Source organism: Echeneis naucrates, chromosome 7 (genome assembly GCF_900963305.1).
Source record: "Echeneis naucrates chromosome 7, fEcheNa1.1, whole genome shotgun sequence".
In the NCBI taxonomy this organism is placed as follows: domain Eukaryota; kingdom Metazoa; phylum Chordata; class Actinopteri; order Carangiformes; family Echeneidae; genus Echeneis; species Echeneis naucrates.
Genome location: NC_042517.1, coordinates 6,680,614 through 6,706,871, shown reverse-complemented (window position 1 = coordinate 6,706,871; position 26,258 = coordinate 6,680,614). Strand labels below are relative to the sequence as shown.

Genomic DNA, 26,258 nt, shown 5'->3' with positions numbered 1-26,258 from the left:
AGTAAAGTGAAAGTCGGTTTTGAAGAGAGGGTTGGAGCGAGGGGCTATGCCTCTGAAGTGATTCTGTGATCATCTGTTAATGTGTTCAAAAGAAGTAACAGCTAAATGGTAATGTCAATAAACATAACACTAACAGCTGCTTTGGGATGAGATGAAGGGAGAGTAGATGTAACTGCAGGGGAAGGGGAGATGGGAAACCTTTGAGACAAATCTCAATTGTAAGGAGGAAACCATGTAAATAGGGAATATTTTCTGACATCTAGAAGCCATCAAGACAAACAGAGGTACAATGATCAGTTTATGCAACAGGCAAACCTTATGAGTAGAGACCCAATAAGTACATCAATTCTACCTGAATGGAGAATAATGACTAGATGGGACCCCTCCCCCGGAGACCAGACCCTTCAACAGACCGAACCCCCCAACAGAGACCGGACCAGACTAGACCCTTCAACTGGACCCCCTCAGAGTCCAGAGACTAGACCATACCCTTCCACAGACCAGACCCCCCCACAAAAACCAGACCTTTCCAGAGACTAGAGACTACACCAGCGCCCCCCCAGAGACTGGATCCCTCCACAGACCATGACATCACTGTCATGTTACTGCTGTAACCACGTGAATAATGAACGAAAGACCTGAAGACCAGGAGTTATGAGTTGTCATTCTCTTTGATGTTCTTTGATTCTCTGAAGATAAAGCTGATCTATTCCTGCCAAAGAGACCTCTCTGAGTAAAGTGCCATATGTATGGTGATGATGCACTGTGTTTAATCACATATGCATGACTCATAATTTTTGCAGTACAGGAGAAAATCAGTGAGGAGCTCAGAGCTATCATCAAAGTATTCCAGTATCGCAGTTGTGCATTATTCACAGTGTACCGCTGGGCACGAAAAGGTTATTGCCATGACTGAAAAGGTCACTTTCTGGGTCTTAGTGGTCTAATTTTTTTTTTTCTTTTTGAGTTCATGCTGGTGCTGGGTAATAACCAGTCACTAAGCAGTTGATCTACAAAAAAATCTACAGGTCTGGAGGAGATGGAAGTTTGATTTTTGAAAAAGTTGTGCTAGTTCTTGCTACTAAAAGAACACAATAATATCACTTCTAGAAAATCTGTCCTGTATCTGCTCTGTAGCTGAATTTACTAATGCAAAGGAAAGCATTTGTCCCAAGAGGTTGCCTTTCTAGCTCAAGTTGCAAAGTGGTGTGTATCATGTTTTAGCCCTGAAACCAAAGTGGCGTCTGTCTCTGTGAACTCCTTGCTTTCATGAAACGGCCTTGAAGGCCTAATAAAGTGAATTAGTCAGTTGATACCAGTTACAGATGATCAATTACAGGAAACAAATAAGCTCATTTACTTTACACACCTCTTGTGCTTTAAGTAGGATATTAAAGTTGGCTTGGTTCAGCTATGGACAGAAGTGTTCAGAGACTGCAAAGAAAACCAAGGGAATGTCTGGTTGTCAAACCTCTCAAATCACAAATTTATGATTTGAGAGGTTTTAGTAGAATGTGCTTTCCTGGAAGACTTCTGTCCATTCTGTATCTATTCACATGCAGTTGCTCCACCCTTTTGAGGTGCAAGCAAATATTTTCAAAAACACTGCCACTATGGTTAAGTTGTTCTTGTAACAGCTGTAGGATTAGGGTTAGCTGCAACAGTGAATAAGGCAGAAGCCCAGAGAAAACCTTTAGCACAGGAGGTTGAGGCCATTAAGAACCTGACTGACTGGGCCAGAGCTTACAGTATCAGAACTCGCAGCGGAACCTGTCGTCTGGGAAAATTAGTCACTTGCAACCACTCAGATTGCTGCAGAAATAGCATCTGATCTCGAAGAGGTTGAAGAAAAAGCAAACAATATGGCTTAAGTCCTCAGCAAAAATTTTAAAAGAGCCCGGAGAAAAAGCAATTTATGCTGTTCAAGTAACATATTATCCAGTAGCAGCTATTTTGCTATTATTACAACATTTTTAAAAGAAGTAATAGAAAAGGACGGTGACCAATGAGATTGGAGTGAAACCTGTGTCTTAAACATCAATGGTTACTAAATAGGTTGAAGTGGTAAGAACATAGGCAGAGTAATAGAGTATGGAAAGGTGACTGAGACTGCTGCCAGGGAAGCTGAAGTCATTCCAAAAGAGAAAGATGTTTCCAAGGAAGTAAACATCATACAAGTGAAAAGTACTTGCAGCAAAAATAGCATAGAAAGGTGTGAAAAGAGGCTGCAACAGCCACAGAGACTACAGGGGTTGCCCTCTTTCACAGATTGCTGCTAATAATGCAAGTCCAGCTAATGAGGGAAGCTGATGCTGGCGACGGAAGATAAAGAGAGCTGTGAGGAGTAGGACTCATGAGCTTTTCCCAGTAACCAGGGTTGATGCAGTATGTTTGTCAGAAACTACCGAGGAACTTCAGAGTCAGCCAAGATGTCAGCTGCCTCCTGAACTCCCAGCTGTTCCAATTCAGTATGAATTTTGTATTGAAAATACATGGGTTTGACTGTGGTGCAGTTTATTTTGGTTACACAATTCTGTAGTTTTAATGTATTATTTTGTCTTTGTGCTGTTGTCCTTAAGCCCAGAGTGCCCTCTCAAGCAGCAACTACAGCAAGCTGTGTCACAAGCAAAGCCTTCTGGCTATTCAGGTATTCAGGTATTCGTCAAATAACATACATACTATTCCAATTTAAAATGAAAAAGAATATGTTTTAAATTGTAATCTTAGGTGTTGCACTGCATAAAATGTAATGAATAGAAAAGTATTTACAAATGGCCTTGAAAAGCCATTGGTTTCAGCTAAGATTTTTCAGTTTGATCCAGTCAGAAAAACTTAAAATTCAGTGACCATATTAATAATCATCAGTAGATTACCTGAGGTTTGCTAATAAAAGAAACGTACATCCGCAAGTAAAGCGTACTTGATGATCGCCCTTGTAGAATTTACTTATAACTTCTAAGTGCAAAAACGTTCCTTTGAAATTTTGGAAATAATTCGTTGTTTCAAGAAAAAATGTCCAAACATTTCTCAGATTCCAAAATTTTTGGCCTGTTTTAGTTTTATATTGATTTGATTTTACCATGTTTGGCTTTTAGCCTGGTGGGTGGACGGTTGGAAAGAAACAAGAGATTTGACTCTAAGAAGCTGACGTGTACTTTTTTTCATCAACTAAACATTTTCCTAACTTATGTCTTTTGAACTGAGTGATTAATCAGTAATTCGGACCACCAGTTTCACTTGTACTTTATACATTCAAAGAAATATTGAGACTGCGAATATCAAGCATATATATGATAGTCCATGCTGACTGGAGAGGTTTGCATATCCGATTAAAATGTTCTTCAAAATGCCCTCACTGCCTCTGGAGCGTGTCAAAATGTACTGCTGGATAACAGTGGCGGGCTTCAGGGTGTCATTGGCATTGTTACTCATATCAGAAGTGTTGTTAGTCAGTGCTTATGAAAGCTCCATTTAAATTGATAATAGACAGAACTGAAGTTGTCAGCAGGACCTCTCCACTCGGCTTGTTGTCGATGCTCTAGAACAACCTCACTATGAGAATGCGGTCTCGTCTTTGCTCGTGCAATTGGAATGACACAATCAAACATCAGAGGTCACTGTTGTGCTTCAATGGCACTTTTAATAAAACAGACATTTCATCCTCACAACAGCAATGTCTGGACAGAGAGGGCGAGGGGGGGGGCTGGGTGAGGGTTCCCTCTGCTGATAGGCTGGTTGCTCCTGATAAGTGAGAGGGAATTGGATAAAGAAAATTGAACCGTGCTATTGAGCACATTGTGAGGAAGATGGAGTGCATGTGTGTGTATCGAACTGACTCATCTTGGCTGGCATTTATTTCTCCTCTCTTGTCTTTTAAAGAATGATAATATAGCGAAGAGAACCCTGACCACAACTGTACACACTCCCCTCCCCCTCACATATTTACAGAAAAAATTAATACATTCAGTTAATTCACTAAGTAACAAAGCTAATTAATCTGTTTTTAGCAGAAATCACATGGTTTCACATCCAGTTTCAAACAGACTCATCTTTCTGTTTCATTCCTATAATCTTCTCCACCACACTGTCCATCATTGGGTTTTCTATTGACAGCCGACTCACACAAAAATCCCCCCCCCACCCCCACGCAATCCCTCTTAAAGACTTAAATCCCATTTGCCCATATTTATAACTATTTACAGAAGCAGCAGTCTAACTATCACAAAAACCCACCCACCCACCGATCTCATTCGCCCCGCCCCACACCAATGAAGTCCCCTTCCCACCCACTAGTGAAAAAAAACTTCATGACACCCGTCTTGCCGCCCTGTTCCATACACTGCCCACATCTTACCCTGTTCTAAAAGAGCATGCCAAGTTTAACAATGAACACAGAAAATGTCTCTATACAGAAAAAACACCCTTAAAAATGGTTTTGTTTTGTTTTTTTGTTTTTTGTTTTTTCCTTCCTCCTCCCACAATGGTGGACATGGACATAAGACAAGATTTCAGTGACAACAAATAATTGTCATCTTGTGCCATTTTGGGACACTTTTGAGTGCTGACAGGGGCCAGGTTTAGTCATAAGAAAGTCCTGTCATGGGGGCCATATTGTGAACAATAGGGGGGAAGTTTTCCAGGGTCTCTGAGGCAATAGTTGGCCAAGGGGAAGGTTTGGAAAGGAAGGTGAGGGGTTTTAAAGGGGAGGGAGAGGGAGAAGGGTGTTTTAATAGAGGGTATCTATTTTTTGTTTCTTTCTTTCTGATTTGTGGTTTAGTTGTTTTTAGAGTCAGAGGTGGCGGGGACTGGGATGGCCGTTGTGGTAGAGCTTCTGCTTGATGTGGACCATGTTGCCGCTGGAGTCCTCCAGTTGCCGGAGTTGCGCTCGGCGGCGGAGGTCTCGAAGGTTGCAGAACTGGGGCAGCCATGACCAGGAGGGGGTATCTGGAGGAAAAATATGACAGGCAACAGGGCTTTCAGAGGAGGCAGGTGATAAAGGTATTGCTGAAGAATTGATTGTTTGTTCCAGGTCATAATGCCTATCATACGGTCACCAGGTAACACGTTACAGTTACAAGCTGATAAAACATTTATTGAAGAATATACACATAGTACTGAAAGATAAATATATAGACAAATATTTACTGCATTTTATAAGGGGACTCAAGATTAGTAAAAAAAAATCAATACCAGCTTTGATGACTATTTTATGTTTTTACCACAAATAATTTCCCATTTGGTATGCCTGCTGAGAGTTACACACAGTTAGATGCTACTAATGTTATGGTAACAAATGAGTCAAAAAAATAAAAATGATGCTGGATGGAGAAATGACTATACAACAACTGAGGGGTTTCATTCCCATAGGCAGAGTTTAAGAGTGAGATTAATACACCAGAAGCTCTCAGGTTTATACACTTGAATCATTTCCAGATGTTTGTATTAAAAAGTGACTTTCTATCTTTTTTTTTATGTTTCAGATGGAACAAACTGGACCTTGGAAAGCAGGCACTTTCAAGGAAGATTTTATAAACATGTTTGTGGTAAACTAAGACTATCAACTTAATCAGTCAGTAAATGTTTGTGCCAGACAGAATTAAATTCACTCTGGGTGTTCCTGGTATATGGCATTCACAAGTACATGACGTCTGTTTCCTTGTGGCTCTCCAAATTCAGCGAAAACGACTACCCTGGGTTCGAGCCCTGCCCACTTTATGTTGAGGGATATCATCCTTTTTCTGTACCTCCACATAAAGGTGAATAATCTCAAAACAATTTCATTGTGGAGACTGTTAACTTTCACCTTTGCACCACCGACCTTTAAGACTTTTGAGTTAAATCTGAAGAAGTGCCCCAAATGGTATTATGAGAGTGGAATGGATAAACTGTTATACAGATGAAACACCTGTATCCAGCTATCAGTGGTATGGAGGCATGAAAAGGAGACTGATAACATATTTGATAAGCAGTAGCACTGAACAGTGCTTATATAGTGTATACCAGTGATTCCCAACCTGTGGGCCGCGTTATCATTTCCAAAAAGGATTTTTGTCGGGGCTCAGGAAGTGTGTGATTTTTATAATTATAATAAAATAAAAATATACTGAATAATGTTTTAAATGTTAAAACTCAGTTAAATTTAAAATGATTTATTGATTTGATACATTTTATTAATTAATTTATGCACTTTTGAGACTTAAAAGTGGGCCCTCAGTTGGAAAAGGTTGGGAACCACTGGTATATACAGTATATATAGAAACAGATGGGAAATATATGGATATGGTAAAGTAGATGGCATGATATTCACAGCCAGAATCATACTTGGTAATAGATAATAACTTGGGAAGTTATTATCACAAAATGGTGTGTGTGTGTGTGCGTGTGCGTGTGCGTGTGTGCGCATTGTAAATAACAGTGGGACGGTGCTAATAATTAAGGAAGAATGCAGCTCAAAATTCATTCATTCATCACGTTTCCATTTCTGGGTCACAGGGGGTGCTGGAACCAACCCCAGCTCACTCTGGGTGAGGGCGGGGTCACCCTGGACAGGTCAGCAGTCCATCACAGGGCCAACACACAGAGACAGACAGAGACCAACAACCACTCACACTCAGAGCTACGGACAATTTAGAGTCACCAGTTAACCCAAACATGATGTCTTTGGACAGTGGGAGGAAACCCACACAGGCACAGGGAGAACATGCAAACTCTACACAGAAAGGCCCCACACTGGGAACCGAACCTGCGACCTTCTTATTGTGGGCCAATAGTGCTTACCTACAAAGTTACCACAAAGTGCCTCATATAAATAAGACCTAAAAAAAACTGAACAACTCATTCATTTCAGGTTTTGGTCCGTTAATAAGAATCACCCATGCATTGGATACAAAACAGAAGATTTCAGACCTCAGATGGCTGCAGGAAAGGAAGGGAAAGCTTCTAAACCATCAAGCCACAGACTCCCATTATTTGATCTAAGTTACATCATATCACAGTATTGATTATTTCACCCCTTCACTTACACTCACATATACATAATAATGTGCACTCTTACTATATGTTGTTTGTTGTTCAACAACATTGCCCCCCTTGTATAGTTGTGCAGACATGAGCAAATACAACAGGTCGCAGGGTTTCTTAGACTCTAAAGCCAAACTGCTATAATACACAATCATGATATCAAGAAATACAATAGTGTAAAATCCCGCTTAGCCTGGTTTTCTGGCTCTTAATCCAGTTAGAGGCTGACAGGACATAGCCACATCCAACAACACAAACGTCTAATCTCTGTGCTGTGAACTGTACTTCTCCGAGACCAGGCACTTCTTTGTCACTTGGCTTCTCCTAGAGTATGGATACATAATTTGGAGGGGGCATTGCTGATATCGTCCTGTCACTTTGTCCTCTCTGACTTGTTGCATGATTGGATTTCTTGGAGGCTCGGCTTTATCCAAGAGCTTAGAAGTCTGGTGACAGTCTAAATGTCACTTTGCTGCCCCGCAAGACTACATGCCTGAACACAACGTGTTTTAATTTTCAAATTTTAAATAAACACAGCCCAGATAAAACTCACGTGTCCTCATATCATATCTTTCTTACACCTGTTTCAAAGATGCGACGAGTAAATCAAAAAAGAAAAACTAAAATCCCTACAAATCAGAATCAGATGCCTGGAGGCTTGTGTACATTACTGCAAATAAGTCAGGTAGGAACTTCATATAGACCTCAGACTGGGAAAGCTGAAGTACATCATGTCTTTTAGATACCAGCTGGTACAACTTTTAATTCTCTGAAGTAGGGGTGAGCTTTTTACTGTGGGGACAGAGCAACAGAGATAAAAGCTGGGAACGCTGAAATATTGGATGAGATTGGTATATGGCACCAATCTCTTCAAGTGCACCATGGCGTTGCCCTTGATTCTCCCCTTTTTGTGTTCAGGTGTGCTGCTGCACATGCCACTGGGCATTATTTCTCTAGAGTCAATAGGATATCACAGTGGAGGTAAAGGCCATAGTTTCAAATGTATGTTTCTGCATTCACAGTTTTGCACTTTACATTCAGCTTCACAATGGAAAGGCTGCCTTGCAGAGAAATCTGTAGCTGTCGGGAAGCGAGGTGGGATTTCATTAATATGTGGCGTACAGTGTGAAAAGGGGAATGGCGGACTAGACATTCAGTTATAAACTAGAGTTGACGAGGCTTAGCAAGGCCCACAGTGACAGCGGGAGGAGAGAGGAGGGGAGAGCCCCAGACAGCAAGCCCAGTTCACAAATGGCCCTGCTGGAGGATGAGCGATTGGAGAGGTTGTGGTAGTGGTGGAGTACAGGAGGTGGGGGTGGGGTGAGGTGTTGGGTGGAGGAGAGGTGAGGAGGGGAGGGAGAGGAGTGAGTTATTTATAGCTGTGAATGGGTATGCTGTTCACAAGGACTGCTCTGAAGGGTATCCAAAGGAAAACGGGCATCGAAGACAGGTTTTCCCTCATTTGTATAAAAGGATAGAGATGGAGTCAGGAAAATTGATAATGGGAGCCAGGAAACGGAGAGGTGAATACACGCCTGTTATGACCTGTTAGAGAAGAGGCAACGGAGACGAGGGGGTTTAATTCTGAATGCCAAGTCATCATTTTCTCCATTTTTGAGATCTATTTTGCGTTTCTCCTTTTCCTGCCTTATGTCTTTGCTCAAAACAGAGTCTGGTGTTGGATAATCACAGCATATTAGCGTTAGGGAAGAAGAGAAGTTGCAGCAGGAAGCATTGTATAGGAAATTACCAGAAGTACATTCAAGAAGTGAAGAAGGAGGGGACTGGGAGGAGCTAGGGATGGAATAAAGGGGGGGGGGGCAATGGGAATCAACGTGTATCTCAATACACTGTCTGTGTGTGCGTGCGTGCGCGTGTGTGTGTGTGTGTGTGTGTTTCTCACTTACCATTCCAGCTGCTCTCTCTCATTCTATTTATAGCTCTGGCAGAGAGTGCATGTGTGTATTTGTGTGCAAGTGGGGGTGGGTGGATATGACAGCATCACCATCCTGCACCCCTAATACACACATACACACAAACCCTTCCCTGCCCTGTCAGCCTCACCTTCACTCCTCATCTCAGCAAGGCTAAACGAGTCTGACCTAGCATCAACGTTCCAGCCGTCACACACACACACAGGAGTGAGGGGCTATTCCCTCCCAGTGCAGCGTAAGAAACCCATACCCCCCACTCCATAACTGACGCTGATGAATATGGATGTTCCCTACTCTGGGTGTTTTTTATGAAGCTGTATTTTACGCTGTTGTACTAATACACTGGAGAAAACAGCATTGTCTGCTGCAAAACCTTCCACACCTCTGTGCAAAGCAGAAGCCTGCAAATACCAAAAGCTTGTATAATTCAAGCACCTTGTTGAGTACAGCTGCATCAGAAAACACAGAAATTTTCTATCCTAAACACCAATATTAATACACTTTGAAATGACTACAACTTCATAGCTACAGAGTTATAACCATCGTTCTTTGATTATTGTTTAATACTGTCCCATCTTTGCCTGAGGAGCTTTTCCATGGCGGTCCAAATATCCAGGTCAGATATCACCTACTTTGGCATTATCTGTGAAAACAGGATCCAGGCCACATCCACAATACAGGCCTGCCCCGATGCTGGGCACCAAAAAGCAGAGAGCAAACACAATATTTAGGCCGAGTCTCTCCACTTCCAGTTCTGGCAGACTTAACTAATTTTCCTCATCTCTAAATTTAGCTGATTTAGGGACAAAACAAATACTATTATTGTCTCCCCTCGATCTTAATCCTGGCAGGGTCAAGAACCTTGTGAAACATCAATTGCAGTGAGAAAGTAAAACACAGTAATCCAGGATGCTAATACTCAGCTCATTAGTTAGCATCTTGCCACTGCTGTGGCTGATGACTGTACAGGAGACGCCCAGACTATGAGTGAATTTCATGCTGTCATGTTTCACTCGTGGGTCGAAAGCTTAAATGCGATTACTCAGAAATATTTTTTTATTTCTTTGCTTGTGCCTTGGCGTGATGAGGCAAATGGCACATAGGAACTGTACACCTCATCTTCTGTCTCATTAATTCTACTGCATGCCTTCTTGTGCTGAAGTAACATGCATCCTTCCTCTTCAGGAGGAGATGGTATGAGAAATGAAAAGACATTTCATGGGGGGGGGGGCTGACAGGATACAGGAAATGAAGGAGCAACAATTGCACTCAGTTGGATTTAAACACATGGTCTGTAGGAATGTAGCATTCACTACAGCACAGCAGATGGTGGGAGTGAAGTCATTTCTTAATCTCTGTTTCTGGGGCCTGGTTTGAACCGGTCTCAGTAACTTCTATTATCGCACAAAAGCAGCGCTGCTCCTTCATTCATCTTATCATCAGTGTAATGGAAATTGACAGGATGTACACTTTAGTAAAGGCTACACATCCGCACACCAAGACATTCGATCTATCTGGCTGTGGCTGAGGCTAAATTTAATCCTCAGCCAAATCCTATTATCCAAATTTGTAGTTCTATGAATGTAATTTTATTATTTTCATATTTTTCTCTTTTTAATACTATTGTGTAGACGCTCCCATCCTCATCCTCAGAGAATCATCTGAACTGCATAACCTTGGAGAAGGTTGGAGAGGCAGAAAAACAATGCAAATATGGAGAGAGCACACATGCACTCCATAAGAGAGAGTTAACAGGGCCACAGTTTCAGTCAGGGCTTCGTGCTGTGCTGTAAGACTGCAAACCACTGAGCAACCCCAGTGACAATGTTGCCACTGATTGTAGTGGACACACTTCTGGGTCATTCAGCTACTGCACTATTGAAGCAGAAGTGATGTCTTCAGCTGCATCAGAAACCCTACACACACGGTGAGACCACAGAAGCGATTGAAATGTTTTCGGCCGATTCGTCCTCCTTTTCAGGACTGTATGGGTGTGTACAAACTCCGAGCTTTATTTTGGGTGGGATGTTATAACTCACGGTGCAGTGAAAAAAATGTGCAGCATACTTGTAGTTTGTGCCAGCTGGGCATATTTTTCACTCTATTTTAGTTCAGCATACAAGATGGCACATGCCATTTATGTCGAGTGGAATCGACAGCTCTGGGCAACGAGTAAACAACACTGTAAACAATACAGGCAAATAAGCACATACTTCAAATGGCCTGTCTTGACTAAATTTAAGTGGAGAAGGTATTGTGTTGTCTCTGCCAACTCTTAAAAGCTGTGAAAAGAAATTACTTGAATTTTCTAGTGGCATTTCTACTTCAAACCTCATGCCACTTTCACTCAATTTAAGCAGGTTTAGTGATCAAAACAAGTTTGTGCAGGTGTGTGATTCTTCAGTGGATGATGGATAGCACTCCAATGCCCGTGCTTTTTCTATAGTGCGAGTGTTAGCATGTAGGTAGGCCAGGGAAAGCCCTAGCATGGCGCTGTCCAAAGCTCAAAAAATGCTCCAGCTACTGTGACTACATTAAATTAATTAAATTATATGTTGTAACTCATTTGGTTAGCCTGCACATATACCAAACTATAAAAATAATGTGATGTGCTGGAAATGTGACTGACGTCTTCTCCTTACTGCTCTCTGACAAGCTTTCTTGGTATCAGTATTTTGATGAAAGACCTACAAGGACTCTGGATTTGGTCCTTACACTATGTCACTGCCCTTTTGCCTTTGCTCCTGTCATAATTACAGGAGAATGCTGAATAACCTCTGGGCCTGTCTATCTCCAACTGATTTTCTCTTAGCTGCCTCTTACGGAGTTCCTCCAGGGTCTATCTAGGGTCCCTGATTATTCTCTATTTTTATACTCTCCTTGGAGAATAATATTGATGGGCAGATTTAATTCTCATGTTGCGGCGCTGCCACGAAGCCTTGTAATATGTAAGATATATCTTGCATTATGTCACGTCTCTCAAAGCTAGATGTCTTTTTTTGAAAGTTCCTGTTCCTGTATGAGCACTTTACTGCCAATTTTATGTACAATAAGAATAGAAGCGCAAAGTCTTTGATCTGTCATTAGCTGTTTAAGAGATTATGTCTTATTTTCACTTGGATGAAATGTTTTTTTGCCATCTATTTTTCAGCAGAGGAAATATTAGCGTAATACAATTAATTCAGAACACTCTTCCTGGATTAATCACTCTCTCCAAGAGAAGGGACCAAATAACTTTGAGTCCTTGTCCCTCCTCACAGATTATGTTTACCATCAGTTGTGAAGTATGTGCCTGAGGATTTCATGCTTTCAAAAACTGTCATCTTTTAAATCTTCCCTCAAAAATAACTTAAATTTTTCATCGTCCTGTCTTTATTTGGCTGTATTAATTCATGGCTAAAGTAAATTTTCAACAGTAAATTTTCATACAGTCAACCTCAACCATCAAGTTAAACCGTGAATGCGTAAATTAAGATTTTTTTCGCCATTAGATGATTTTTAGGCATACATAGAAATACACTGACTGCAAAGCTAATTTTAGTCTTTAGTCTTTAGTGTTAACTGGGGCAGCACGGAGGCATAGTGGTTAGCGCAAGAAGGTTGTGGGTACGGTTCCTATGCCTGGGGCCTTTCCATGCCTACGTGGGTTTCCTCCAGGTACTCCGGTTTCCTCCCACCATCCAAAGACATCATGTTTGGGTTAACTGGTGACTCAAAATTGTCCGTAGGTCTGCGTGTGAGTGGTTGTTGGTCTCTGTCTGTCTCTGTGTGTTGGCTCTTAGATGGATTGGTGACCTGTCCTGGGTGACCCCGCCCTCATCCAGTGTGAGCTGGGATTGGCTCCAGCACCCCCCGCGACCCGGAAATGGGTAAGTGGTACAAGATGAATGAATGTGTCCTAATTTATATCTTTATTTCAGTTCCTATTGTTATTCAAATTAAGTGTGTGACTTTGCTGTTTTGCTTTCGCAGAGTCCCCAATGAGATTATCAGCATAGCACAACAGTGAAGCTAACACAGATCTGAGTCAGACCCAGAGCTTTCTTGATCTAAGGATTTGAAATTTGATCCAAGCCGTTGCTGGATAGGGATTCAACCAAATATGGCGTGAGGTGATTTAGTTTGACATCAGCAGAAATACTAACTTTTCTCCTTGACATGAACGCCACCTTTCAGCTAACAAGCTAATACTGAAACACAATGACAGGGCATAACAGTGAATTACAAACAGCCAGTGAAAGGTATTTAAGAATAATATGATGAAATAAATAACTTGAGTTGGCAGGTTATAGCCACAAAAACATGAAATATGGAGCCATTAATTAATATATTAGCATACGACCACGGCTGTTTCCTGAAAACAAATTAATAAGACTATTATTGTCATAATGTTTGAGGTATTTAGGCTTTCCAAAAGAGAAGACCACAGTTTAATTTTAGTTTCACCTCTACTGTTAGCCTACATCTGAATCATCACACAGTTGGAAGGTTTAACTGTGGTTCTCCAAGAGGTCACAGTAAACTGAGAAAAAATCTGTGAGAAGAGCCAAAAATGGCCCAAGCAATGGGGGAAAATTGTTTTCTAGAGCTCCACCAACTGCTGCGTTAACCTGGCAAGTGCTTGCACATACAGATGGATATATCCTAGGTGGATGCATATATTCCTGCACGCAAGCATTTTGCCACAAACCCTGCTCTGAACGGTATGCGCTTGTACGTTCCCAGCACAACACACACACACACACACACACAGCTAAAATGAACAGAGGAAGGTTTGTAATGTTTTTGAATTTGCTCAGTTCTTGCTCATGTTGTGTACATGTGTACTGACAGCAGACAATGTCTAGCTCACCGTAGTAACGGCTTGCCCTCCAGGCCCTGACGGCACAGTGTAACACCCCATCCAGCCATAGAAGCAGCCAGCTAATGCAGAAGCCCAGCAGCAGCCCCAACATCAAGTCCATCTCCTGCTTGGTCACACTGTCACTCACAAAGTAGTTTTCTGATGAGTCCACCAAGGAATGGTCTCCATCATATGGGATTACATAGTGGACATGATGCCTGGAGGGAGGAAACACAGAAACAGTGATGATGGGGTTTGATATGCAGTAAAAACATCCAATATGTTTTTGGAAGTGCTTCGATTACGACATCATTGTCTAACTAAAACGTTTCTTTGGCATCTCAAGGACATACAGAAGGGTGACAAACTGAATGTAAACCAACAGCTTCTGTGCTTGTTGAAGTCCACTGCAAAGATGAATAGCACTGTTTTAATAAGTGTTCCTATTCCCTGTATGTTTTTATCACTGGAGACAGCACTGTTACATACATCGCTCCAAAACCTCCACAAGTGGTTGCTCTTATTGAGGATCTACTGACTAAAGCATAAAATCAACATCATTTTCACATCATGACTAAATCGATAAATGAGCCCCTAAATACTGTAAAACAATATCTGATTTTGTCATGCTTCATGATTCATTTATTTATTTGAGTTTTCTGCTTCATTTGTCCCTTGTCTCAATAATCACACCCACAAAAGGGATCAGACAAATTTCTTTGACCCTGAGAAGCATGATACTCTTTGACTGTGTAGCTGTGAATATGCATGAAGTGTTACCCAAATAATACTATTATAGCCCCTCTGACTCAAACGTCTTGAAATTTAGAACATTTTCTCAGACTTTGTGATGGGGGATGAGCAGAAAAGGTCACAGCCTGAAAAGAGAATGAGCATCATCACTGCTTGTAGTTGAGGTACCTTTCAGCAAGAAACTGAAAGGTGTGAAGCTTTCAAATTTACAAAGAAAAATAAATCATTTCAGTGTGTTCAAGTATATTTATGCAGTTAGTTATAACTAACCATGCTACTGACGAAGTACTCACATCCCATGAGAGAAAAAAGAATAACTCGAGTGGGAGAACACAGTAGGAGCTGAGCTGTTAAACTGCTGGAAGTTCTGAAAACAGATACACTCACACACTTTGGGATGTTATAGCTTTGGACTGATGCAGGTTTTTGAAGGGCATTACCAAAAGTTCTCTTCCCGAAAGATTACTCTAGTTATTTAGTACTGCAATTCTCAAAACTGAAGACCTTGCAGGAGATTGATTTTAAGAAATGTGTGGTCAACATTATTCCTTTTTTCAGGCCTTCGTACGGGCAAACCTCCGACATATATTTTTTATAAAACAACATGACAGTGTCTGTTATTCAATGATCACTAACTTGTAAATGTTCATAACACCAATTTTTCCACCTATAAGGTCATCTTTACTTGTGCTAATTGCTGATGGACACAGCATATGGAGGCTGCTCCCCTTAATCTCCAATTTGTTTGGCGTGCCTCAGGAAGTAGTGAGAATCACAAGCAGCTCTACACAAACACAAAATTTCCACCCACTGAAATGCAACTTCAGAAACAGAAAATTCCCCCATGCTGTTTGATTGACAGGTGATCTCTGGGAAGTGCAGCGCAAAAGCACAGCAGCACAATGTGGAAGAGACAAGTGATGTTGCAGATTAGCACCTTAAGTATCTTAATGAAGAACTAGGGCCACATGAGGCCTTAAACACCACTATTAAACCTCAATGACCTGAGCCATGTGGCCACCAAGGTCCATTAACACTAAAACTTTTTTCGTCATAAACAAATCCAGGCTATGTGTATAAATAAGACAGGATATTCCTCCAGGTTTCTATCTTTTCCCCAAAGATGACTTTTGGACATGAACCAGTGGCTAAACTAAAATACAGGATAATTTGATGTTGTGTATATATCGTAAAAGTGACTTTAGCCCTGTTCCCCTGCATCACTACAAATCTTTCAGTGTAAGTGGTTTTCTACTATGAATATAAAATAATTTGTATGTATTTTCTCAATAAGGGCATTTAGATCATTGCAGGTCTTCTTTCCTGCAGCCTCACAAAAGGTGCATCCAGCTTAGAGTGGGAGTTATCTGCCACAGAGGAAGGTTTTGTAGGCCAGCCGTTGGCCTGTCAGAGAAGCTACAACTACATCCAAATCAGAACGCAGAGGCTGCCAAATAAAATGACACTGACATTGTCCTCAAGCTTGATAAGGTGAGTGCTGTGGGCGTCACAACTCCTCACTGACTGTGGGATAGGCGAGCAAAGCCAGAGCTCTAATGATTATTGTATGCCACATTTTGTGTTGTTTATGTGAAAAGGAAAACCGAAAGCCAAAAACTCTCACTCGGGAATGTTTCCAGGTCAACAAAAGACACCATGGTTACAGTAACCTGAAAACTGAGGTTTGTCTGTACCTACTGACTGGTAGTTGCCTTTGTAGGATTATTTGATCACTGCTGATCATTGCTTGATGTATTTATTTGATGGAAATTGTGCTGACATCCACAATCTCTTTATGTCTGCTACATCTTTCAGAAACATCAAACGTAAAAATTATGATAAAATAAGATTGTAAATGATGCATCAGCTCATTTTAGAGTCTGTTCCAAACATGCTTTTCCTTGTTCTGAACTTTGACTGACAAGCACAATCTCAAAGCACCTGAGGATGAAGAATTTCTGCATGAACAGGCTAAGAAGATTCAGTGGAACAGGCCAGTTAATGCTGCTAATGAACTGCTAGTACATCAGCCCCCTCACTGCAGTATGTGCACAATATACACTGCTGTTTTGGTTTAACGTGCATCTGTTCAGCTTGCACCAACATGAATAGTGACATTTCCCTTGCTAAACCACTGCTCTCCTCCTGTGGCTATAGCTGGGCTGCCTGTAGGACAGGAGCCAATCAGGATCCAGTATCTACAGACAAGATGAGGGTGAATCTATTGGCTCAGAAGACTCTTCAAAATCTGGCTTCTACGTTGGTGGCATAGCCTTCAGAAACTAACAAACAACAAACAAACAAACAGAGAGGCCCACCCGTGTCCGTGTCCGTCTGCACAGCCCATATCCTGTTGTATCAGCTGATAAAGACGCAAAAATGATTTCGGGATGAAATCTCAATTAATATATTAATGAGCGTCTTGCTGTCTTAACCCCCCCCCCCCACCCCCCCTCCACACACACACACACACACACACACACTTCAACCCTGCTCTCTGACAGCAAACAGCAGGTAGGCTGATGACCAGCCCTACAGCACTTCACTGAGGATTTGGCCCATCAGCCTCATATTCTCCGTGTGCAGCCTTAGCCTGGCTGTATTGCACACTTGATGCTCAGATTGTTTTTGAACGGCCTCCTGCTGCTCACAGTTCATTACCTATTTATGGCTCCGACACACACCTTCGTAGGCTAGATGCAGCAAAAGCCAAATCCTCGCAGCGGATACGTGGGGCTGTATATGTATATACATTTATATATATATAAAAAAAAAAACCCAACAACCTCTACACGTGCCGTCGGGCTCTGTGTGTTCGGATAATAAAAACCGGTATGAAAACACCAGCCGCTGCGTGAAGGCACAGACGGGCTGATATCACGCTGGTTCTGCGGGGCTTCACCGCCGGAAAATCTTCGAGGCCTCTTCGGCAATTAGGAATTGAATTGGCAAGGAAAAAAAAAAAAGAGAGACATGGAGAGAAAGGCGCAAACACACACCGACATGCTCATCCCAGATACATACAGTCGGAGGATGATGGCATTTACCTTCCACAGTTGCAGTGACAGACGCGGTCCTCCCCTCGTAGATGCGGTAAGATGTAGTTGTGAAAGCGATCCAGTAGTGCGTTCATGTCCATTAAACAGGCTATCGCCTGCAAAGAACCATGCCAGTCAGCTGGGACATGTCAAGCAATAGGCTGTGCTATTCCTGCAGACAGCGGCTCATCCTTTTCACCACTATTACAGGCAAGAATAACAGTGAAAATAACCTTGTTATAGACCCTCCTGTATCCAAGAGGGGGGACTCTTGCCTCAAAGGGGGACTTAGATTATTTATTTATGACAGCAAGTAATTATAGGTAGTCTAACCTACTTCCACATGTCACTAATCGGCCTGCTGAAAAATAGTTTCTCAATATATTGATGGCACATTTGGAAGCGTCTGGTTAAATGGCATAATAGCCCCAGTGAGTAGGCTAAATTAGAAATTCCTACTGTGGCTGAGGGAGGTGAATGTGTCTTACCATTACAACTGAAGCACCAAGAATCATAAAAATCATGGTGGTTGTGATCATATGCATCAAAACTTCCAAACTGGCCCCCGTCCTGTAGCCCGGGGTCGGAACCCGCGGCGGTGGAGACGCTCCGGCTGGGCTCAGGGCACTCTGTCCCGGCAGGAGCCGCTCATGGAGCCGCCGCGCCGCTCCTGGCTCCCCGTCCCTTCAAACTGCCCGGTCTCCCTCCGTCCCCTCCTACACACGGCAAGCCGCTCTCTCAGCCCCTCACTGCGCCCTCTCCATCCAAGTACCCCCCCTTCCCTCCCTCCCTCCCTCCCGGTCTGCCGGCTGCGGCTGCCGCTCGCTCCAAGGAGGCAGTCCCCCCCTAATTACCGATGCAAGTGATCCGTTCTTCCAGACCCCTTAAAGAAAACCCTCCTCAATTCCAGTTTCTAAAAACATGAAGAAAACAAGAGGTAGGCTCCTTCGGTATCCTCTAAGGGCTGCCTCGGTATCCTTCCTGCCCGGCTCCAAGTTATTCCACACCGGGGCTGCGCTTTAAAAGGCTACCGGCGAATTCTGCCCTCCATCGGAGGAAACGGCCGATTTCTCTCGTTTTTGAACGCTTCAGAGAGCCGCATCGACTCCTCTCACGGCCATCGCCTTCGTCTTTCTCGGAATAGCCCGCTTGATAACACCGACATGAGGTCCAGATAGCTCCAGTCGGGAACTAGACCCACCCTGCGCCCCGAGTCCAGTCCGGATCCAGCAACGGCAGCTGCATCAACGCCCGAAGCCAGACACGCATGATCATCCCATCCTGGCTTCCAGCAGCTACGCGGGCATCCACTCCCACCACCAGTACATGTGCGTGTGCGTGTGTCTGCGCGCGCGTGTGCGAGGGAAAGTGTGTGTGTGTGCGTGTGTGTAGTGGGCGGTGTAAGAAACTGCAAACTGCCTTTATGGCATTGGCCTATAGGCTCATAATTTACAGCGGGTACCTGCGGATGCACCGGAGCAGGCTTCAGAAATGGCACTCTTCATTGTGATTTAGCCTCCTTCTGTGTCCGGAGGCTTAACCCCTTTTACCCCGCGGTGCCGCCACTTGGTTTCACACACACACGCACACACACACCAGTGCACGAGGCTTTACGTTTCTCTTCAAGACATTGCAGCTTTTCTGTTTCTGATTCTGCGCATTTCCTTCAGTTTCTCCTTGCTGCTTTCATGTTTAATGTCCAAATGGAGACTTGGACACAATTAATAAAAATTCTAAAATCGAAACTTTTTTGAGTTTGGAATATCAAACCTCTAAGTTGTTGTTGTTGTTGTTGATTCTTTTGCAGGTAGTCAGTGCACTGGCATTGCTGTTAAAAAGCTCACTGAGGTAGTTTGGAGAAATCGGTCCTAGAAACCTGATTTAATGGGATTCTGTGCCATGGATGTCAGGGGAGTTCTTTCTCTCCATTAAACAAGCTAAAATAACTATCAAATTGGGATATTGCACGTGAAATACTTCAACTCAAACTAACCACCTGTAAAATGAGCGCTCATTGACAAAAAGAAAAATGGCCCAAACAGCAGTTTTACAGAGAAAAGTTCATTCTCGTAATTTATATGATATACAAACAGGGATTTAGTTTAAGCACCATGGACAGTGACCATAAAGCTGCCTTTTGTTTCACCAGACAGTGAACTGTACGTTGAACTAACCACAAAAAGTGGAGCCAATGGAACAAAAAATGATCAATACCCAATCTTATGGTATCTTGTATTTGGGGGAGGGGAGGCACTGAATCAAGAAGCATCTGATGTTGTCACCTACAGGCATTCTGCTTGTGTTGTATCATTTTGACTTCCCTCAGTGTAGAAACGCAGCCAAGCTGGACATCAGCGTGGCAGGCTGTGATCGAGATCCACGGGGGGTAGAAGACAGGTAAACATTTAATAGGACCTGAAATCAGAACTGTTACAATTATTAATGCAGCATTTGCACAACAGGAATGTTGATGCCAGCTGATAAGGCCCTTTTTCTTGCAGATACTTCTTGCAATAGTAATTATTTTTACATTTAATGGGTCAATTAAATCACAAAAGACATTTTTTTCCATTTGGTCATATCTAAGCATGCAGATGGTTTTGGTTGTATTTCTGGATGCTTTAAGATATTTGTACTGTGCCAAGAGGGCGAAAAAATTTCATGTATGATGCCACACACTTTTTTATCTATTTCATCGGGACTTTTTTTCTTACAAAGAAAGATTCCTGAAGATAGTACAGTGTGGATTATCATTTAGAATACCTGGGAGATCTTGGTCATTCAAGATGTGTTTCTATTGAATTTTCCCAGTATTTTTCATTTGAGTGCTTGTGACTGTATGTAGAGGTGTTTTATATATCAGAAAACCTAAGCATATTAATCATACAACCACACACATGGAATGATATCAGTGAAACATAAAATGGTCAATTGACCTTTAAAGTCTCTGTTCAGTGTGCACCTACAGTGATTGTATTTACCTTCTGTGAGATATCTCCTGGATTGAAATTCCATAAAAACAAACAAACAACAAAACAGCTATACTCTGCTAAAATGGAAGATGGAGATTTATGCACTGGCTGTTATAAAGGTTGGAGTAGAGGCAGTGTGTGTTGAATGGATGTCAGTGCAAGGCAACATCTTGTTTCTATCCACACAAACTGACAAATCAGTGAAACTGAAGAATCTAAAAAAGAAAAACAGCGTCAGTCATAAATATAACTGATACAATGTTCTATTTTAGTCTGATATATTGTTTTAACATAACTATTTGATGCACACTGTTTGTCTTGAACACACACATGAACATACTATAAATATATAGTATGAATGATGCTGTCCACGCATGGCTGATTGCTCTTTTGTTCCACTCAGGTGATTGACACTGATTGCCCGCATGCATGGATAACCTTCAGGCCATTACATCTGCTCACATGCAGTGCTAGCAGTCTCTAACAAAGCATATAACGACTCACAGCTGCCAGTGTACGTCCTGTATATTTAATCAGTCAGATAGTTTGATATGAATTCTTTTTGTTGTGGTTGTTGTTTTATTTTATTTACAAAGTGGAATATTCTTACTACATTATTGTGTCGATTTATGCTTCTTTTTTTTTTTTTTTACTGCTTGTCTTTTTACATAGCCAACATTCTGTTTATTGCTTCTCAGCCCACTCCTCCCCCACATTATATTCTCCAACTGTGTGGAGTCATCTGAAGGAGTTGGGAAGAGAGAAAGGTGTAGGGATTTTTAAGATGCAAGATTTCTCTCAAAATTCTTCAAAAAATTTAGAATTTAGAGTTTTATGACTTTATGCCCAGTTTTCAGTCAGACGGGCGGACGGAGGGACAAATAGACAGATTCAGCGTCAACATGCGCGAAATACAATTTTGTAATCCAGCTTCCGTTTGTCCCTTTCCACTTTCCGTACGTAATGACGTACACCAAGTTACGTAGGCGGAACCTGAGTTGTAAACACAAACGACAATCATTACATTCCTCTTCTGCGGCACAAGAAAATATAAGAAACCAGACGGAGGACATCTCCCGTCGATCACAGATAGTTAAAGGTAAGCATCAGCCCGTTAACCACAGTAACTCTTTTAGTTGTTTACTCTGCAGTGGGAGCTACAGGTCAGATGATTTGTTATGTAATAAGCAGCAGTGAATGGTTGCTAGCTAGCTCCTAGCTGTCGAACTTCATGTTAGCAAACATGACGCCGTTAATACTCCGGTAGAGTCGTTTGAACCAACGTTACCTTCAGTTAAATGGCACTAGTTAACAGAGCATGCTGCTGCTAATTAGTGGTGAGGTTAACTTGTTCATCGTTGTTTGAAATCGGTTCTACCATTTAGCAAACTATGTGAGGAGAACGCTACGTTATGTCAGCCGCGGCCATATCCAAATATCAGAGTATACCATCTCTAAAATACGATCCAACTTTTTGTCCTCAAAATTATTTAGATTTCCAATTTCCACAAATCAAACAGCGCATTACTTTATCGACAATGTCCATATGCAAAGTGTAAGACTCACATTTCACAATGCAGTTTTGGCATAAAGAGACAAATTGTTTCAAAAAGCAATTTCTTGTGAGAGTAGCTTTACAGAAGATTAAGCGTTTAAATGACAACCCTGGAATGACACTCCTGTGACCCCCTATGTCTGTATCTGTGTATTTTTAAACAGCTTCCAGTGTGTGATGTATGTGCTAGTTCATTACAGTAAGAGGACATACTTTGGTGTTGTAAGCCTGCAGAAACGCTTGCAGCCAGCATGTCGAGGAAACAGACGTCCAAACCTGTGCGGAGCAATAAAAAGAGTGAGCTGGAACGCAAGCGGGATGAGCGGGCTGCACGCAGGGCCATTGTAAAAGACCGCAAGAACCGGCCTCAGGATGGAGATGAGGGAGCAGAGTTTGTCAGTTTCTCCAACCAGCTGCAGGCACTGGGACTCAAGCTGAGAGAAGTCACTGGAGATGGGTAGGAACCAGAAAAACGATTGTGACCTGAGGCTGTGTTTTGTCTCACATTGCGTTGTCTCTTACCACCACTAATAATGCAACACATCTCTGTTTAATTCATGCATTATACAGGAAGCTCATCTTTATGATAACAACATCTGTCTCACCAATACAAACCACGAGGGACATAATGTCTCCTACTTGTATGTCCTCTAGTTCTCCCCCTTTCGCCGTCAACAATGGAATGTTGCTTGTGAAACTGCAAAATTCTTTCCAGATGAAGCGCTAATGCAGAGCACAGGCAAATGATGATACCGCCATCATTTGTCAGTGTCCATCAGTCATGTATATCATTGGAGTGGAGCTGTAGAAAGCTTACGTTTTGCAGGACTTTAGTCATTGTTGTTTAGAAGGGCTCATAATGCCACCTCTCACAAAGTGACCTGACAAAGCCATTGATTTAAACATACTGATAGACTTACTGGTGAAAAACCTTCCTTTTGGATTTATATCTTGCAGAAACTGCCTGTTTAGGGCTCTAGGTGACCAGCTTGAGGGCCACTCTCGGGGTCATCTGCAGCTTCGCCAGGAGACTGTCCAATATATGTCGTCTCATCGACAAGACTTTGAACCCTTTGTTGAGGATGATGTGCCCTTCACACAACATGGTAAGAAAATAACCGCCCATGCCTCAGTCAATAAAAGAAATAAAACACTGTGATCAAATACAAGACTTTCTTAATATCTCATTAACAGTGAACAGTTTTGTGATCTTGTGCTACATGATTAGTTAAGAGAGTTTAGAAAACGCTTTTTGATTTACTGACCCCTGGTGGTCATTCCCTCTGCCTTCAATGAAGAAACAGATTGTTTATGGTCCTTGTTTAATGGTTCCAAAATTATTAGTAGAATTGCAACAATATTAAAACACACATTCGGTCTGTTCAAGGAAAGTCTTTATTTGCTCTGAAAAGGAGGAAAGGAAACTGGCTAAACTAATCACAACCGTTAGATGTGATTGGACAAGCGGTTGCGAATAGCTGTTTAATGGTATCCACCGCCAACAACATTGAAAATCACTTCTGTATGAGGCTATGCCAACATTTGTATGCATTTGTCATATCAGTGCTGCTTAGGTTTGTCTTATGAGCAAATGTTTTGTGTCTTTCCACCCAGTGTCCAATCTATCTCAGCCCGGTACATTTGCTGGTAATGACGCTATCGTGGCTTTTGCTCGCAGTCAACAGGTGAAAGTGGTCATCCATCAGCTGAACACACCACTATGGGAGGTAAGGACAAGCAAATACTATGCTAATGTCACGTACGACTAACTATATCATATCTAACGCTCTTTGGTGCACCATGTTGTGTTTCCCTGGTAGATCAATGGTGCAGAGAAGCAGGTGTGCAGAGAGCTACATATTGCTTATCGCTATGGAGATCATTATGATAGTGTAAGGCGGATTGGAGACAACTCTGAGAGTCCTGCTCAGCTCCGCATAGAGGTATGCTGTGACATACAAAGGACACCAAATAGGCCGCCATTGAGGAACAGTTATCCCTTTATAAAAGCTGAAATCATGTAGTAAGTTCCAGGCCCACATCGTTACATATCAAGAGGATGTGAATTCATGCCATTTTTATCATTTACATGCCCAAATACTGTAATGATGTACCTTTTGAGTGATCTTGTATTTCAGAAGATTTCTTGCCTTTGCTGTCATCAGAATATACAGAATTCACGAGGCCAGCAACGTGAGTTTGGGGACGGTCAGAGGGACACACAGAAAAACCCTTCCCCCACAGCCTCAGAGGATGACAACGTGATCCTAAGCTCCATCAAGAACCGAGGAATCCAGGGTCAGATGTTACACATGACTCATTAGCAGCAGGAAGATTTAGGGTAAAGGAGAGAGAACAACTTGGAGTCAACTTTGTTACAAACTTTTCTAATCGTCATTCCTTTAAGCTTGTCTGTTCAGTTATACTGCTATTCCCTTGATAACAAACTCAAGTCAGTCTGTAATTCAGAAAACTTTTCTTCATCTGTTATATTGGCATCACGACGACTCGTTCCATTCATGTGTCTGTATGTGTGCTCTCTGCCTCAGGCGACGAGGAGAACCTGCTCCAGCTGAGTGCGGCCACCATCAATGCTGAATGGCTTGTTGGTTCAGTGTTGGGTCAGTCTTGTCAGGGCCAGTGTGCCTCGGGATCCTGCTCAGCCTGCCGAGCAGCGGCCACAGACTGCAGTGAGCACAAGCAATCAGAAGAGGGCAGCAACATACAAAAAACTAAGGTGGTGACAAAGACAGTATTTTCCATCTAACATGAAAGTTTCAGTTGCACAATTCTTGTGCATTGAATTAATCAAAAATCAAAGTCTATTTCCTCTTTATAACCTATTCTACTCATGGAACACCGCAGTTAAAGTGAAGTTACTGATAAACATATTTTTGTTTCCATTCTTCTCAGGTATCCAACAAGCAGAGAAAAGAGCAGCAGAGGCAAGAGAAGAAGAAGCGTCAGGAGGAGAGACATCGACAGAAGTTTCTTCAGAGCAAAGGAAGCCAGGACCAGAACCAGAACCTGCCAGAAGCTGTTACTTTAGTACCTGCTTTCAACACTCTCAGCATATAAACTGGAGCATGGCCACTATTATCCTCTGCTACTCTAGCTAATGTTGGCTGAACATGTCCACAAAGTTTTGCACATAGTCAGATTTGACTCGGTCACAGTGGATGACTTTTCATAAAGAGAACCCTGTACTTTCTTTCCAAACAGTATAACGGTGCCTGCAAACCTTTGTATGTGTGTGTGTGTGTGTGTGTGTGTGTGTGTGTGTGTGTGTGTGTGTGTGTGAGCTGTGTGAGAGTTGAGACAAGATAAGGGAGTGACACAGCACGACTGTCAGCATTTATTTTGGGTTTTAATTTAGTTTCATCTTTGAATGGTGTCAGTGTATGTAGAAACTCCTCAGAGCCAGTCTACCTACTGCACTAGCTATTCCCTTTCTATGCTGGACATCTTGGCTTTTCCTGACGACCACGCAGATGAACTCCTGCAGCTCGGCTTTTTCATTTGCCACACATTAACGTAACGGTCAGACGTCCAGATTGTTGTGTTTGTATCACCTGAAAAAGAAGGAATAAAGGAAGAGAAGCAAATAAATGATTGTTATGCACACTGTGTAAGGATGTGGTAATAAAATCAATAAATGAAAATGTACTGATTACGTGCATCAGATTATACACTGAAAATCCCCCAGGATGACATGTTGTTGTTTTATTAGCTTTCCGAATGACAAATACAGCCCTAAAATGATCAGGCACAACGCAAAAGCAAAGCAAAAATTATTCCCTGAGTTTTTGTTCCCATCGTGATATTAAAGGTGCAGCCCCAGCAGTTATGATAAAATCATGATATGAACTGCAACTGAAAAACATGAATCTCTTTTGCATTATGGACACACTGTAGCTAACTTTAATCAAATGGCTCTCCCCTAAATTAGGTTAAATTCTGTGTACACCTCTTAAGTTATGGTATTCCAGACTATTGGAAAATGATCATATTCGGGCTTCCTAATTACACAGCATCTGAAGCTGTAGTGTGTAGTGCCATTTTGCTTCTAACCCAACCCTAACTGTCTGGGTCAGTGCGTCACAGGGGACATGTATCGTTTTTGCCTATTCTTATCATCAGGTA

General features: G+C 42.1%; 2 protein-coding genes across 2 annotated transcripts; one reads left to right on the top strand and one right to left on the bottom strand.

Moving 5' to 3' along the window:
* Positions 1-4,789: 4,789 nt before the first annotated feature.
* tmem240a (transmembrane protein 240a) lies at positions 4,790-18,133 on the bottom strand. Its single transcript, XM_029506482.1, has 4 exons — positions 18,077-18,133; positions 17,598-17,704; positions 13,807-14,015; positions 4,790-4,944 (listed from the first exon to the last, which is right to left on the bottom strand). The coding sequence occupies exons 1-4, from the start codon at positions 18,131-18,133 to the stop codon at positions 4,790-4,792; spliced, it is 528 nt and encodes a 175-aa protein (XP_029362342.1).
* Positions 18,134-21,521: 3,388 nt separating this feature from the next.
* On the top strand, positions 21,522-25,786 carry otud3 (OTU deubiquitinase 3). Its single transcript, XM_029506831.1, has 8 exons — positions 21,522-21,659; positions 22,343-22,572; positions 23,073-23,221; positions 23,730-23,842; positions 23,936-24,058; positions 24,281-24,413; positions 24,665-24,852; positions 25,029-25,786. The coding sequence occupies exons 2-8, from the start codon at positions 22,367-22,369 to the stop codon at positions 25,191-25,193; spliced, it is 1,077 nt and encodes a 358-aa protein (XP_029362691.1). The 5' UTR covers positions 21,522-21,659; positions 22,343-22,366; the 3' UTR covers positions 25,194-25,786.
* Positions 25,787-26,258: the final 472 nt, after the last annotated feature.